This window comes from Gymnodraco acuticeps, unplaced genomic scaffold (assembly GCF_902827175.1).
Source record: "Gymnodraco acuticeps unplaced genomic scaffold, fGymAcu1.1, whole genome shotgun sequence".
NCBI lineage: Eukaryota > Metazoa > Chordata > Actinopteri > Perciformes > Bathydraconidae > Gymnodraco > Gymnodraco acuticeps.
Genome location: NW_022990172.1, coordinates 432806 through 447859, shown reverse-complemented (window position 1 = coordinate 447859; position 15054 = coordinate 432806). Strand labels below are relative to the sequence as shown.

General features: G+C 42.6%; 1 protein-coding gene across 1 annotated transcript; it reads right to left on the bottom strand.

Moving 5' to 3' along the window:
* Positions 1–433: 433 nt before the first annotated feature.
* On the bottom strand, positions 434–5415 carry prl2 (prolactin 2). The gene is made up of 7 exons (XM_034217703.1): positions 5302–5415; positions 4712–4886; positions 3350–3455; positions 2898–3082; positions 2349–2456; positions 1963–2142; positions 434–823 (listed from the first exon to the last, which is right to left on the bottom strand). Exons 3-7 carry the CDS (start codon positions 3369–3371, stop codon positions 629–631), a joined length of 690 nt encoding a protein of 229 aa, XP_034073594.1. The 5' UTR covers positions 3372–3455; positions 4712–4886; positions 5302–5415; the 3' UTR covers positions 434–628.
* Between the last annotated feature and the right edge of the window lie 9639 nt (positions 5416–15054).

The following is a 15054-nucleotide window of genomic DNA, read 5'->3' as shown; positions in this document are numbered from 1 at the left end:
TAAGTATATCTTCTGTACATTTAGAATTCAAGGTTTCTGCACACCTCAAGTGTTAATGAGGGAAGACTCCATGCATTCATTGCACATTTTCATTTTTATATTAATACAATGCTTTCATTCCCATATAGATTGAAAAAAGGAGTTGTTGGCTTATGTAGTGAAATAATCACCTTCTAACAATTACTCTTCCAGCGTATATATGGCACATATTACATAACGGAGCGTTCTAAAAAAAAAAAGCTAGCTGAACAATCAACTAGCAGTCAACAGAGCATCATAGTTGTATCAGTCATAGTTGTATCAGGTTGAGAAATGCAGAGTATTGCAATTTTAGTGTGACAACATAAATCTCTTTCCCAGTGCCTCTGTGGAACAGACACAAATAAAACCTTTTTTTTAAAATAGTATTTATATATTTAAGAACAATGCCAGCATAACATCCATTCCATCCTGTCCATACATAACTCAAATAACAATACCAGGCATGAAGTGGAGGGCGGGCAGAGTCTTTAGGTCTCAGTTTAATAATAGGCGTGAACATCAGTAAACATTCTGCAGATAAAAAACAAGCATATCCATTCAAACGTGTTGATATTCCTGAAGTTAAACACATTGTTTTCCCAGCCTCCTAGCAACCATGATTGGGAACTATGCGACACTTGAGGATCTTCAGGTAGTTCTGGACCTTGTTGGAGTCTCGGCGAAAGCAGTAGAGCAGGTCATAGTCTTTCATCAGCCGCCAATCGGCACTGTCCGATGGCAACAAAACCTCGGGAGAAGCCAGGCTGGTGACAGAGTTACTAATTATCCCCAGCACCTGCATCTGGAGAGGGCACATGCACACATCAGCTTTTTATTCACCCTGATTGATTACAAAATAATAGAAACACCCGCTATTTATTCATTCCTGTCACCCATTTGGATTACAATTCTAAAATAGTTCTCACAAAATAAACAATACAATGTAATGACAGCAAAGCACACTCATAAAGTATGTTCATTCATTAATTAGTTGGTTGATTGATTGATTGAGTTGAAAACATCAATGTTTCTCATTAAGTTTATATTATACCCTTGGTTGGGAGGGTTACTATAAAAAATGTATTCTATCACAAATACTAATTACCTTGAAAAATTTAGTAAGTAATCAATCAATTCATCACGTCTTCAAAATAACCTAATTACCTTTCATTACTTTTTCACGACTTCAATATCAAATATTCAAATAAATACAAGAGAAAATAAAGATCAATACAGCAAAGCATACTCATACAGTTTACCCCTGGGAGTAATACAATATTGTTGATTGGTTGGTTAGTTGGTTGTTGATTGCAAAAAAATCAATGTTACTCATTGAGTTTATACAAATGTATTCCGTCACAAATACTAATTACCTGTTAAAAAATGGAGCCACTAACCTAATCTATTCATCACGTCTTTCAGGTAGCATAATTCCTTTTGATTACTTCAATAATATCAAATATTCAAATAAATCCAAGAGAAAATAAATATCAATAATGACTACGTCTTTCTGCAACTGTAAGGAAATACAGTTACCTTTCATTGTAGTCATATTCCTGTTACATGTATTTCGTTACTTCCCGAGAATGATTATTATATTGTGATCTGAAGACATACGTTATGTCATCGTTATGTTATGTTATCGGTTGGTTATTCTGGCGTGAGAGATGTGGCAGGCAGTGTGCCCAACGTTTGGTCTCTTCCTTTCTTGCTTGAGGCTGAATGTTTAGTCTGAACAAAAGGTCACCCGAGGGTGAACTGTACAGTTTGGATTTGACGCATGACATCATGAATCACAACCTGAGACCCAGACCGCTCCAAGCACAACCACACAAATGATGGCATTTTGAGCACCATTTAATTAAACTGTTGACATCTACACTTTAACTGCTAATGTAAACAACCTCCCATATCTTCTCCCTTTTACAAGACATACAGTACCTTCTCGGCCACTTTCTCCACACCTTGGCGTAGCTCATGCACCATGTCATTCATCTCGAGAGCTTTGTTGGAGCTGAAGTTGTTGAAGTCGTGGTGGTGAGCCATGCTCTGATGGAAATGCCACAAAGGATCCCTCCATGCAATCAGGAGCTTCAGAATCACCTCCGTCAGCTGCTCTCTCTGCAGGGACAACAGCACAGGCATCAGTGAATATTTGAAGTCGTGACAGTTAGAATTAAGTGTATATCGGTAGCAATACTTTTTGGTTAACTGGGGAAAAACCCTGTGTTCTATAAGAGACTAAATCAAGAGAAAGGAAAACTGCAAACATGATGTGGACAGCACATGCCGACTACAGGAAATAGCTTTTATAAAGGTTACTTTACCGCCATTCTCTGAGCGTTCTCCTTGCCATTTGGCGTGATGATGGTAGAGGTGTGACAGATGCGACCCACACGGCCAATTTGATTCTTACTGGGCAGGAAGTACTGCTCCTGACAAGACGAACATGAATGCAAGTGCAACATGTCAGAGGTCATCTTAATGTCAAATGTGGCTACAGAAAATAAAAATAGATGAATGGAATAGTAGAATGGCTTGCAATTGATGATAATCACAAATGGCTATTGAAAATGAATGTGTGTGTAAACTTAATTTATGATTACTTATTTTGTCCATCCTTTTTATATTAATCAGGGTAGGGTGAATAATACAATCTCTTTCAGTATACAACACAATTATTTAACTGAACATTAGCCTTAATGAGGACTATTATATTGGACTACATTAGGTTTACCCAATAAGCCATCTACTTATTTTATATAGTGTCCTATTGAGACTTAAGTATCCTGTTACAACATCGTATCACTTAAACGTTTAAAACACAATTTGATAAGCTTTGTCAGACAATGAGGAGCACGCATGAGGAGACTTACAAACTCGGAGTGAAGGTCACTTGAAATGCCGTGCATCCTGGCTGAGTGTTGGATGACCCGGTCAAACAGGTTATCCAGAGAGAGGACGTGGCATCCAACCTGGCCATTTGTACAGATGGGTGCTGCACCCACGCTGGTCCGTCTGCTGGACAGACACACCAACAAAACCACCCACACAAGAGACACTGTAGGAGAACGACCAAGGGAAGAAAAAAGATACAATATAAAACCATGAAGACTGAGAAAAAGTCATGTCTTTTCCTTTGAAAGAAAGTGTGTATGTTTGTATGAGATGTCCTAAGGAGTGTGTTTTTCAAGGATGAAAACTCTAAAAGAGAATGAGTTAAAGAGATATAATCATAATGGAGTAGTACAAATGGAAAGGTGAAAAGGAAAAGTATATGATGACATGCAAAGAGAGACAGCTAATAATCTTTATTCAAAATAACTACCTGATCTGATGGTTCCAGGCATCCTGAAGGACGTCCCGTCTCAGAGCTGATGGCGGAGAAGCTTTTCTTCATATGAGGGTCCCTCACTGACCATTTCCCTTTTTCACTTTCATATCAAAGAGAAAAAGAGAGGGGGGGGGTTGTCTTGTCATCCTGTATGTGTGTGTGTTTCTGTGTGTGTCTATCATGATAGAGTAACCTCAGGCAGTCTTGAAGAGCGATCGCATCATCAACCTAGGACGTCATTCCAACAGCCACACTGGAATTCCTGTCCTACCTATTATTAATATCTGTATGTCACCCAGCTACAGAAAATGAGTAAACCAATGTCATGTCGAAAATATGATAAATGACTTCAGAATTGTATGTTAAACAGGACTCAGATTTGTAATCACTTGGATTTCTTTTTATTGATCAGACAGTTATTATTTTTAGTGTGAGGAAATAATTTGCCCTGCATGTCCTCTTTCGTCCCTCTGACGATGATGCTCAGCCTTGGGCAGCATGCTATCTCCCTTAAGGAGGGGCTGCCCTAGCATTTTGCTGTTGTTTCCAGTTTATGACCGGGTAACTCTCTGTCAGAGATAGTTATTGTTTTGGGACACCTGGAACACATCCTTCTCGGGGTGTGTAGATGACCCCGAGTTATAAGCGACAACAAATGAGATTCAGTGTCCCTTAGCTGTTTAGTCTATTACATTACATGTCATTCGTTAGACGCTTTTACCCAAAGCGACTCATTCAGTACTGTGGACAATCCCCACAGGAGCATTTTGGGGTGAAGTGTCTTGCCCAGGGACACAACAACATGCTGACTGCAGTGGGACTCCAACTTGCTATCCCCTGATTCAAAGTCCAGCACACTATCCACTGAGCCACAGCCTCACTATCTATTGAAGAATGTAGACTCTGAACTAGTTAAAACGTCAAACTACATAAGGGTTCTTCAGAATTGATTGTGGCATCTCAACCGTGTGGTCGACCCCGTGACATTTCTTGTGAATTCTCTGGCCGAAGCTCTAAATAAACCGTCAGTGTTTGCCATCAAAGCTCCAGCTCTCCTCGTGTCTCTCTGAGTCCTGTCTCCAATTGCTTCAGAAGTTTCCCCCACATTTAGTATAAATTGTTTTCCAAAGCTGTAGATTATTTGTTTGATACTTTTTCAAAATAGGAGTTCATACTAGTGTCATATCATCTGTCCTTACTGTTATAAAAAGACATTGTGAAGTACAGAAGGGTGTTGTGTTTCGTACAGCCACTATTTACTTTGTCAAGGATTACATCTTCATAGTCACAATGTTAAATGGATCAGTTTGGCTTTTTACTCGGAAAATTACCTTTCTAAAGCCACAGGACACTTACTGTTAGGATCTGTTTTCTTGCATTTTTGGTTTTGTGCTATATTTCGTAAAACCCTCTCCTTGCTGTGTCTTGTTTCACTTCAGAGCTATCCCGCCTTTTTGTGATAGTTTGCTCCTCGCTGGTTTTCCTTCTTTGTGTTCCCTGTGGATTTGCTGTCCTTGTTCTTGGTGTCATCCTGGCAAACAATCACAAAATAAAAGAGGGAACAGAAAATTCAAAAAAACAAAATGGTGACACTTAGAATGACCAAATCTCTACTTAATCCAATCCAATCCATTTTATTTCTATAGCACATTTAAAAACAACAGAGTTGAACAAAGTGCCGTACATCAACAACTGTATAAAAACATAGCATAAATACATAAAAAACAGACAGGACATGAAACAAATGTAAAACACGAGACAATGAAACCAGATCAGAAGCCACAGACTGAGAAACTCTCCTACATGACGTAAAAACAATACAAAACACTAGTAAGATAAAAACCCAAATTTAAAAGCACAAGTGTCACCTGGCCTGTAAATGCCAGGGAAAAGAAGTGGGTTTTTAAACGAGATTTAAAAACAGGCAGAGTTGGAGCAAGTCTAACCTGGAGGGGCAATTCGTTCCATAATTTTGGAGCTGCAACAGCAAAGGCTCCGTCTCCTCGCTGCTTCAACCTCGATTTAGGGACGACCAGAAGTAATCTGTCAGCCGACCTCAGTGACCGTGTGGGTGTGTATGGTTTTAAAAGATCTGTGGGGCTAAACCGTTTAGGGCTTTGTATGCGAACAGTAACATTTTAAATTGTATTCTAAAACTGACTGGTAGCCAGTGTAAAGAGGTGAGTCACCACTGGGTCCAAATATTATCACCTCGGTCTTTTTTTCATTGAATTTTAAAAAGTTCAAGGCCATCCAGGCTCTGATGTCCTGCAGACAGTCAGACAGACGTTGCTGAGGGTTTGGGTAATTTATTTTCAGGGGCATGTAGATTTGCGAGTCATCTGCATAAAAATGAAATGAAAGTTAAAGCGCTGTATTTTAGCCAATGAGATGGAAATAAGAGTTCGGTATACATAATGTACAAAGTTGGCCTTGGACCTGTACACATGTTCATGTTTATTTGCCCAGGCTTATGCGTCTAATCATTGACCATGGACCAATCACAACCTCATATCAAATATTTGTGTGTTTAAGAAATGTCAGTTTTTTAGACTCAGTTGACTTTTTTATTTTTGTAGGAACGTTTACTTTCATTTTATTTTTGGGTTTTCTTTTGTTTTTGATTCTAAATTAATGAATTGTCTTGGAGCATGAATGTTTGTGCCAAATCCACAGCATCATCGCGATGTAACCAACAGTTGTCAAGGTGTTGCCCTAAACAAAGCATTAGACGGAGGCCTGAGGCTGGATGCAGAAACCAATTGACATTGCGTATCCTAGCCTTACCTAATGGTTCATTTACCCATTGCCTTTAATACTGTCATCTCATTGAGAATCCTACACAGCACATGTTACTGTCATAAAAATGCATTGAGGGAAGAAGAACTTTGAAATGTAATGGACCCGACAATGGAGAGACTTTTACACAGACAGCCTTTTAGGGGAACCCAAACACACCACGACATCCGGCATGTGTCAGAGGTCGTTCATTGACGTCACCACTGTACAAATTAGTTAGCATCTCCAACTCGCACTTACACACATTTGTGTGCATAGTCCATTGGTCCTCTTTCATTCACTGAATTACTCTGATAGTAAATAGTAGAAAGTAGATAGTAGATATGTATAGTCATTCACTGGTATTATAAACATATTACTAAAATGTGTGTGTGGATAGACATTAACTGGATTCTGTTATCAAAGGTTAAAGGTTTCAGTAGGTAATATTGGGAATACAAACTATCTTCTCATACATTGCATAAAGTTACCTTGTTATCACACAAAACAGACCTGTTTGCAATAAGAATACTTTCTTGCTGTCACGATTCTCATGTCATGTCACATTTCTATGTCTAGGTTTGGGTGTTTTTGCTGTTCTCTCTGTCATGTTTTCCTCCTGAGTTATTGTCTGGTCCTTTTCCCTGTGTTTTTCCTCCTGTCGTTAGTTTCCCTGGTGTGTCTAGTTATCTGATTGTGTTCACCTGTGGCCCTTGTGTTTCTCCTCCCCTGCCCGGCTGTTTCTCGTCTTGTGATTACCCCTCCCTGTATTTAGTCTCTTCCTGTGTTCAGTGTTGGTGCTTCTTTTGTTTGTGACCTAGTTCACCGGAGAGTGTTTTGTCTGTCCAAGTATAATTAAGTCCTTGAAATAAAGTTGTTATCAAGTGCTATCTGCGTTTGGGACCTACCTGCTTCACTCTGCGTATCAGAAAGCACCAACCAAGAAATGGGCCCAGCAGATCCGTTCGAGCTGGAATTATTGAATTTTTCCTTTTTTTTGGCTAACTGCTCGGATCGATGGAAGAGAGCACCCGGAGTTCAGCAGCGAGAGGCTGTGTTGTCGGAGGCGCGCCAGATGGCTAGAGAGAAACCAGGTTTGGTGAAGTTCTTACCTGGCTGGATTTCAAAGATCCTCCCGGTGTGTGATTCCCGGCCTGCTAGCCCCAGGCATGCTAGCTCCCTGTCTCCCAATTCCCAACCTGGTACCCTACGCCTCGGTGGGTTCTGTCTGAAATCAACCCATGCTTCTGCCCCAGTTCCTACTCCTGTCCAGGAGTCGTATTCTGGAACTCGTCTGGCTTATGGAGGTCCACGGAGTATTCAGGCGGCTGCTAAGAGAAGGAGTCGCAAGGCCAAGCCAGCAGCCCGAGCCCCAAGAGCCATGGTTCCAGCCCCAGTCCTGGCCCCAGCAACCATGGTTCCAGCCCTGTTTCTGGCCCCAGCAGCCATGGTTCGGGCTCCAGTACAGGCCCCAGAAGCCATGGTTCCGGCAACAGAACCGGCCGACACAGCCATGGTTCCGGCCTCAGTTCCGGCCCCAGCAGCCATGGTTCCGGCTTCAGTACCGGCCCCAGAAGCCATGGGCCCGACTCCAGTTTCGGCTACAGGGCTGGCTTCCCAGCCGACGCCAGCTCCCCGAGTCTTGTCGGCGTACCGGCCGACTCCAGCACCTCGTCTCCTGCTGGCTCCCCAGCCGACGCCAGCTCCCCGAGTCTTGTCGGCGTACCGGCCGACTCCAGCATCTCGTCTCCTGCTGGCTCTCCAGCCGACGCCAGCTCCCCGTGTCCTGTCGGCGTACTGACCGACACAAGTTCCTTCTCAAGACCCTTCTCAAGACCCCTCTCAAGTCCCCTCTCAAGTCTCCTCTCGACTTCCCTCTCAAGTTCCTTCTCAAGTCCCCCCTCAAGTCTCCTCTCCAGTTCCCTCTCAAGTCTCCTCTCGAGCTACCTCTCGAGTCACCTCTCAAGTCACCCCTCAAGTCCCCTCTCGAGTCTCCTCTCGAGTTCCCTCTCAAGTCCCCTCTCAAGTTCCTACCCGAGTCCCCTCTCAAGTTTCCTCTCAGGTCCCCTTTCGAGTCTCTTCTCGAGTCTCCTCTCGGGTTCCCTCTCAAGTCTCCTCTTGAGTTCCCTCTCAGGTCCCCTCTCGAGTCTCTTCTCGAGTCCCCTCTCGAGTTCCCTCTCAGGTCCCCTCTCAAGTCTCTTCTCGAGTCCCCTCTCGAGTTCCCTCTCAAGTCATCTCTCGAGTTCCCTCTCAAGTCACCGCTCGAGTTCCCTCTCAAGTCTCCTCTCGAGTTACCTCTCAAATCTCCTCTCGAGTTACCTCTCAAGTTCCCTCTCGAGTCCCCTCTCAAGTCTCTTCTCAAGTCCCCTCTCAAGTCTCTTCTCAAGTCCCCTCTCGAGTCACCTCTCGAGTTCCTATTCAAGACACTTCTCAAGTCACCTCTCGAGTTCCCTCTCGAGTCACCTCTCGAGTCTCCTCTCGAGTCCCCTCTCGAGTCACCTCTCGAGTCTCCGATCAAGTTCCCTCTCGAGATTCCACTCAAGTCACCTCTCAAGTTTCCTCTCGAGTTCCCTCTCAAGCCCTCTCTCGAGTTCCCACTCAAGTCCCTACTCAAGTGTCGTTGGAGGTTCCGCTGGGGGTCCTGCCAACTCTATGTCCTGTGCCGTTGGAGGCCCCGCCGACTACTCTTCTGCCGGGGGTCCTGCCATCTCTATGTCCTGTGCCGTTGGAGGCCCCGCCGACTACTCTTCTGCCGGGGGTCCTGCCATTCCTATGTCCTGTGCCGTTGGAGGCCCTGCCGACTACTCTCCTCTCAGGGGTCCTGCCAACCCTGTGTCCTGTCCCGTTGGAGGCCCCGCCGACTACTCTTCTGCCGGGGGTCCTGCCAACCCTAAGTCCTGTGCCGTTGGAGGCCCCGCCGACTACTCTTCTGCCGGGGGTCCTGCCAACCCTGTGTCCTGTGCCGTTGGAGGCCCCCGCCGACTACTCTTCTGCCGGGGGTCCTGCCAACCCTGTGTCCTGTGCCGTTGGAGGCCCCGCCGACTACTCTTCTGCCGGGGGTCCTGCCAGTCCTATGTCCTGTGCCGTTGGAGGTCCCGCTGACTACTCTTCTGCCGGGGGGTCCTGCCGGCCCTGTGTCCTGTTCCGTTGGGGGTCCCGCAGACTACTCTTCTACCGGGGTCCTGCCAACCCTATGTCCTGTGCCGTTGGAGGTTCTGCCGACTGCGGTGGTCTTCGCCCCTCCTCGAACTCTGCCTTGCCCCCGGGCCGTCCGCCCGAGACCCCCTCCTCGAACTCTGCCTTGCCCCCGGGCCGTCCGCCCGAGACCCCCTCCTCGAACTCTGCCTTGCCCCCGGGCCGTCCGCCCGAGACCCCCTCTTCGAAATCTGCCTTGCCCTGGGCTGTCAGCCAAGGCCCGTCCTCCGGACCCCTTCCACCCACCCTGCTGGATATTGTTAGATTTTTATTTTGGTGTTTAGGGACATCTAGAATCCGTCCCTTGAGGAGGGGTTTCTGTCACGATTCTCATGTCATGTCACATTTCTATGTCTAGGTTTGGGTGTTTTTGCTGTTCTCTCTGTCAAGTTTTCCTCCTGGGTTTTTGTCTGGTCCTTTTCCCTGTGTTTTTCCTCCCGTCGTTAGTTTCCCTGGTGTGTCTAGTTATCTGATTGTGTTCACCTGTGGCCCTTGTGTTTCTCCTCCCCTGCCCGGCTGTTTCTCGTCTTGTGATTACCCCTCCCTGTATTTAATCTTGTCTCTTCCTGTGTTCAGTGTTAGTGCTTCTTTTGTTTGTGACCTAGTTCACCGTAGAGTGTTTTGTCTGTCCAAGTATAATTAAATCCTGGAAATAAAGGTGTTATCAAGTGCTATCTGCGTTTGGGTCCTACCTGATTCATTCTGCGTATCACTTGCCCTAAAGAGAAAAGGTTAGTTTTGGGCAAACACATCAATACATAGACACATGTGTTTCACTCAAGGAAAGTTTTAGTGATGACGAGAGGCTGAGACACAACGTGACTGCTGCACGGTCTGGAACATAGTGTTGTTGGGCAGATGGTCTTGTGTTGTCATATTCAGACTGACCTGCAGAGTAACAGGGTGATTGTTACAGTCGTGCATGCCCACGGCTTAAAATCCTCACAGGCGATGGCCTTTCACTCCATTTCTACGACGCATGCTTCGTCTGTGATGACTGACCTCAAACTGAACCTTCCTCATTATTTTAATCATCGGGTTTCTTTAGAAAGTTGGTCCCCTCATAGTCTAATCAGCAATATCAAACTAAATGGATTTCTAACTATTTATTAATATAGGAAAAATATTTGTGATTACAAATTAAGAATGAAATAATTTGATGCAAATTCCTAACCCTAACCCTCACCCTAACCCACCATGACAACTCTAAAGACACATTATATACATTTTACTGCATTATTTTAATTAATACAAATTAATTCAGATTCTCCTTTTTCTGGGAAATGTAATAGTTTGAATTTGGTTTTTATCTTTCAGAAACAAAACTGTGTTGAATCCTTTAACAAAAATAAACTCGGCAACAATTTAAAAGAAAAGAGAGACATTGGTCAGCCTTGAGGTACTGGTTTATTGGGATAAATCATTACACTACTATTTATGCCCTTGTAACATTTTCATCACAAAAATATTGTCAAAGTAATGTAAGGTCTCAACCATGGTCTCAACCCATATAGAAGTAAGTGTTTGACTGTACAATGAAGTCAAAGAAGAGTGTTTGACTGTACAAAGAAATCGTGAAATACAATGACTGCCTGTCACTCATACTCATTTTCATTCATTTCTTACTTCATAGTTTATATGACCCAATATGTATACATGCTCATTTTTTAAAATTCATTTCTTATTTCAAAGTTTTCCATCATTTTTATTTGTATCTTTCATTTGATCTTTGATGTTATTAATCTGTGTGAATCTGTGCTGTCCTGCTTTTCATCCTTACCCTGTTGCTGTCTGAACTACTGAATTTCCCCACAGGGATTAATAAAGGTCAGGGATGTGCACAGACATTTGGAGAGGCTATTGCTCTAAACTAGAAAAAGGGCCCCTCCGAAAACGTAAGAACTTTTTATTAAAAAAAATTAAAAAACAGGGAATGTTTTTGTTTTGCGGTCCATATCTCATTAACATATCTAATGTTAGTAACTATTAACCTGTTAAGCCCCAAAGACCCCTTCGGCGGGTCTTTTTTTTCACGACACTGTGTCTCAGGGCATCTTAATATTTAAGAACCTATTAATGTGTTATACCAGATTAACAGGAAGAATCTCAGCTAACTGACGATACAAACCATTTTTACCAAAACAAAGTCTCATAAGAAGCATCTAAATGACCCCTGAGCGAAAAATGCTGACACACTTTGGCACAGAACTCAAGATAAAGCAACCCGGTATCACGGCAAGACGTGAACATGTGACGATTTACCATGCTGGGAGACGTGAACATGTCACGGTTTCGTCCCCTTCAAACGTGACAGCTACACGGTATTGTTAACCCATGTTAACCAGTGGAGAAATAACCGGAAATACCAAGCAAATGCTACCCCGACGTAATGATTTATTTTTTAATAGTCACACTCGATTACAGCGATTTTCTTGTTGCCCCAGCTGGTCGACACCTCTTTTAGCATAAACAAAGGCTACATTAATGTATTAAATCGATGTTAATCCATGCGTGTGGATGTGGAATTAACGGACGTGACGTTGTGCGATTGAGTTGCCAAGCAACAGCTTCGGTTCATGTTAATTTACAAACTATTCAACTACAACCGTAGTTATATTTAAAAACATGTTAGAAGGCCTCACGAAATACTTTAATGCACATTAAAATGTAAATGTGAAGGAATGTGTGTATAACAAAATACATCGATCATTAAACGAAACCGGAAACAGACGTAGGCAAGATCCTCAGCTCGATGATTGGATGGTTATCCGCAATGCATGCTGGGATTTGGTGTTTATGTGATGTGAAATCTGAAAACGTTTTTTTAAAATACAATAATACTTTATTCCGAGTGTGCTTGCTTTACTCTTTGAAAGTCATCACATAACGGCATTGTAATACACGGATCGGCTGCATTAAATATGACATATCTGCCGTAGTTCTCTATTTATTGAGCCCTGCTGAGAAGACTTCTGGACAAACAGGAGAACTGCCGCCAAAACTGAACGTGACGTGGATCATAAATATATAAGCAATTATACAACATCTTACATTTCTTTTCACACAATGCGTCTCCTTGCAGTATCAACACTAATGCGGCTGACTTTTATATTTGATCCAATTGGTAGATAGGCTGTATTTAAACCATAACCGTGCAGAGCTGATAGAAAGGGACACCTTTTTTCTTATTCAAAATAAGACCTTAACCTAAAGTACTCTTTAATGTTTAAATTAAGCCTTATTAGTTTGTCTGTTTTGCACATCCTCCTATTAATATCTAATAATACAATTCAATAACGTGCTTTGACCACCAGGTGTCCCTTTCTATCAGCTCTGCACGCATTGTGTGAAAAATAAATGTAAGATGTTGTTTAATTGCTTATATATTTATGATCCACGTCACGTTCAGTTTTGGCGGCAGTTCTCCTGTTTGTCCAGAAGTCTTCTCAGCAGGGCTCAATAAATAGAGAACTACGGCAGATATGTCATATTTAATGCAGCCGAACCGTGTATTACAATGCCGTTATGTGATGACTTTCAAAGAGTAAAGCAAGCACACTCGGAATAAAGTATTATTGTATTTTTAAAAAACGTTTTCAGATTTCACATCACATAAACACCAAATCCCAGCATGCATTGCGGATAACCATCCAATCATCGAGCTGAGGATCTTGCCTACGTCTGTTTCCGGTTTCGTTTAATGACCGATGTATTTTGTTATACACACATTCCTTCACATTTACATTTTAATGTGCATTAAAGTATTTCGTGAGGCCTTCTAACATGTTTTTAAATATAACTACGGTTGTAGTTGAATAGTTTGTAAATTAACATGAACCGAAGCTGTTGCTTGGCAACTCAATCGCACAACGTCACGTCCGTTAATTCCACATCCACACGCATGGATTAACATCGATTTAATACATTAATGTAGCCTTTGTTTATGCTAAAAGAGGTGTCGACCAGCTGGGGCAACAAGAAAATCGCTGTAATCGAGTGTGACTATTACAAAATAAATCATTACGTCGGGGTAGCATTTGCTTGGTATTTCCGGTTATTTCTCCACTGGTTAACATGGGTTAACAATACCGTGTAGCTGTCACGTTTGAAGGGGACGAAACCGTGACATGTTCACGTCTCCCAGCATGGTAAATCGTCACATGTTCACGTCTTGCCGTGATACCGGGTTGCTTTATCATGAGTTCTGTGCCAAAGTGTGTCAGCAAAGTGTGACAGCCGTCGCTGTCGGCTGACAGCGACGCCCATGCTGTCAGCCTTCCATCTGTGCACAAACCATAGGCACAAACTTATCTCGTGCCCTCATTGGTCATGTGCGCGTTCGTGTGCGTTGGCTCTATAAGAGGCAGATTTTTTCCGGTCGTGTATTTTCAAATTCTAGCGATCTCGAGCCGGTTTCTCAAATGTACATACCCTACCTTTAAATAAACTCACTAATTGATTAAACCAGTTCAATACGCATTATTCTTATTCTTATCATTCTTTATGAGCGCATAACGGTAAGGTAGCCTATCTAATTAGCCTACTTATTTATTTAGTATTCCATAACTTAATAACAGAGATGGTCAACCTAAGTAGAGACATGGCAGAAATCCTACAATGAAGCGGGACAATGAAGTGTTCTCCCGTATGTGAGAGAGGGCGATCAAGAAAAGAGAGAGAGGGGTGAGGGAGTTTACGGAGCATATTGACAAGACACAGAAAGACAGATTGATTGATTGATTGATTGATTGATTGATTGATTGATTGATTGATTGATTGATTGATTGAAAAGTTTATTAACAGCTTGTAGGCTATATTGGGTACAGTACAGTACAGCTCAAAACATACAATTGTTAAGGGGATGCAGACCAGAGAAAGACTTTCGTCTTGTTTACATCAGGGTCCCCCATTTCCAATTCATCATATCATTTAAGACATATAAGACAGAAGCACAATAACAAGTAGCCTATATTTAGGTGATTTTTTTGTAAATAACCGACGGTGTCAAGAGGAAGTAAAGTCCCCTGGTTTGTCCCCTATACTCTAACTGCCATGAGAAAACTCAAAATCAATTTAAGCATATTTAAAAACGGGAACATTTCCGGGGACAGATTGACCCGAGGATTGGCCACCAAAGCCAGGTAGGCACATGATCACCATAGCCATATGAGGCCCCGGACTCGGAGGGCTTCCCTTTGCTTTTCAGCTGTCCGATTGTAAACAAAGTCACGTGACTGGGGGCAGATGACAGTGCTGACAAGGTGTGTTTTATCGCAGCGAGACTCTACAATACTAATTGTGGGCTTATCATGTTTATTCGGCCACAACATACAAAAATACTTTCGCTCTCTCCAGAGGGGCAGGTCAGCCAAAAAGTTTAAAAGGGCCGTTGCCCGGGCAACATTAGCCCGTACCTGTGCAGTGCACGTCCCTGATAAAGGTCAATCTTATCTTATCTTACTCAAAATAATCAGATGAATCTAAAATGTTTATTGTATTTTTTACTGATGTGTGAATTAGCTAAATATGCAAATGAAAATAATGTAGAATCCATTTTAAATGTATGATTGGTCTCAAGTTATCAATGGATAGAGAATTAGTTTGATTGAGGTATTCAAGTAATGAATCCCTGGATCATTGTTGTTGTCATGTAATACATTTACATACGTGTGGGCTTCAATAAATAATATATAAAAATTGAATTTGGAATATAAACAATAATTCCC

What these genes read in the sequence shown, in the direction of transcription:
- prl2 (XM_034217703.1), bottom strand. Translation starts at nt 3,371, where the DNA reads ATGCCTGGAACCATCAGATCAG. An exon ending in GTGACCTTCACTCCGAGTTT is followed by an intron (nt 2,457 to 2,897) that starts GTAAGTCTCCTC and finishes TCGTCTTGTCAG; the next exon opens with GAGCAGTACTTCCTGCCCAG. An exon ending in TGGAGAAAGTGGCCGAGAAG is followed by an intron (nt 824 to 1,962) that starts GTACTGTATGTC and finishes TGCCCTCTCCAG; the next exon opens with ATGCAGGTGCTGGGGATAAT.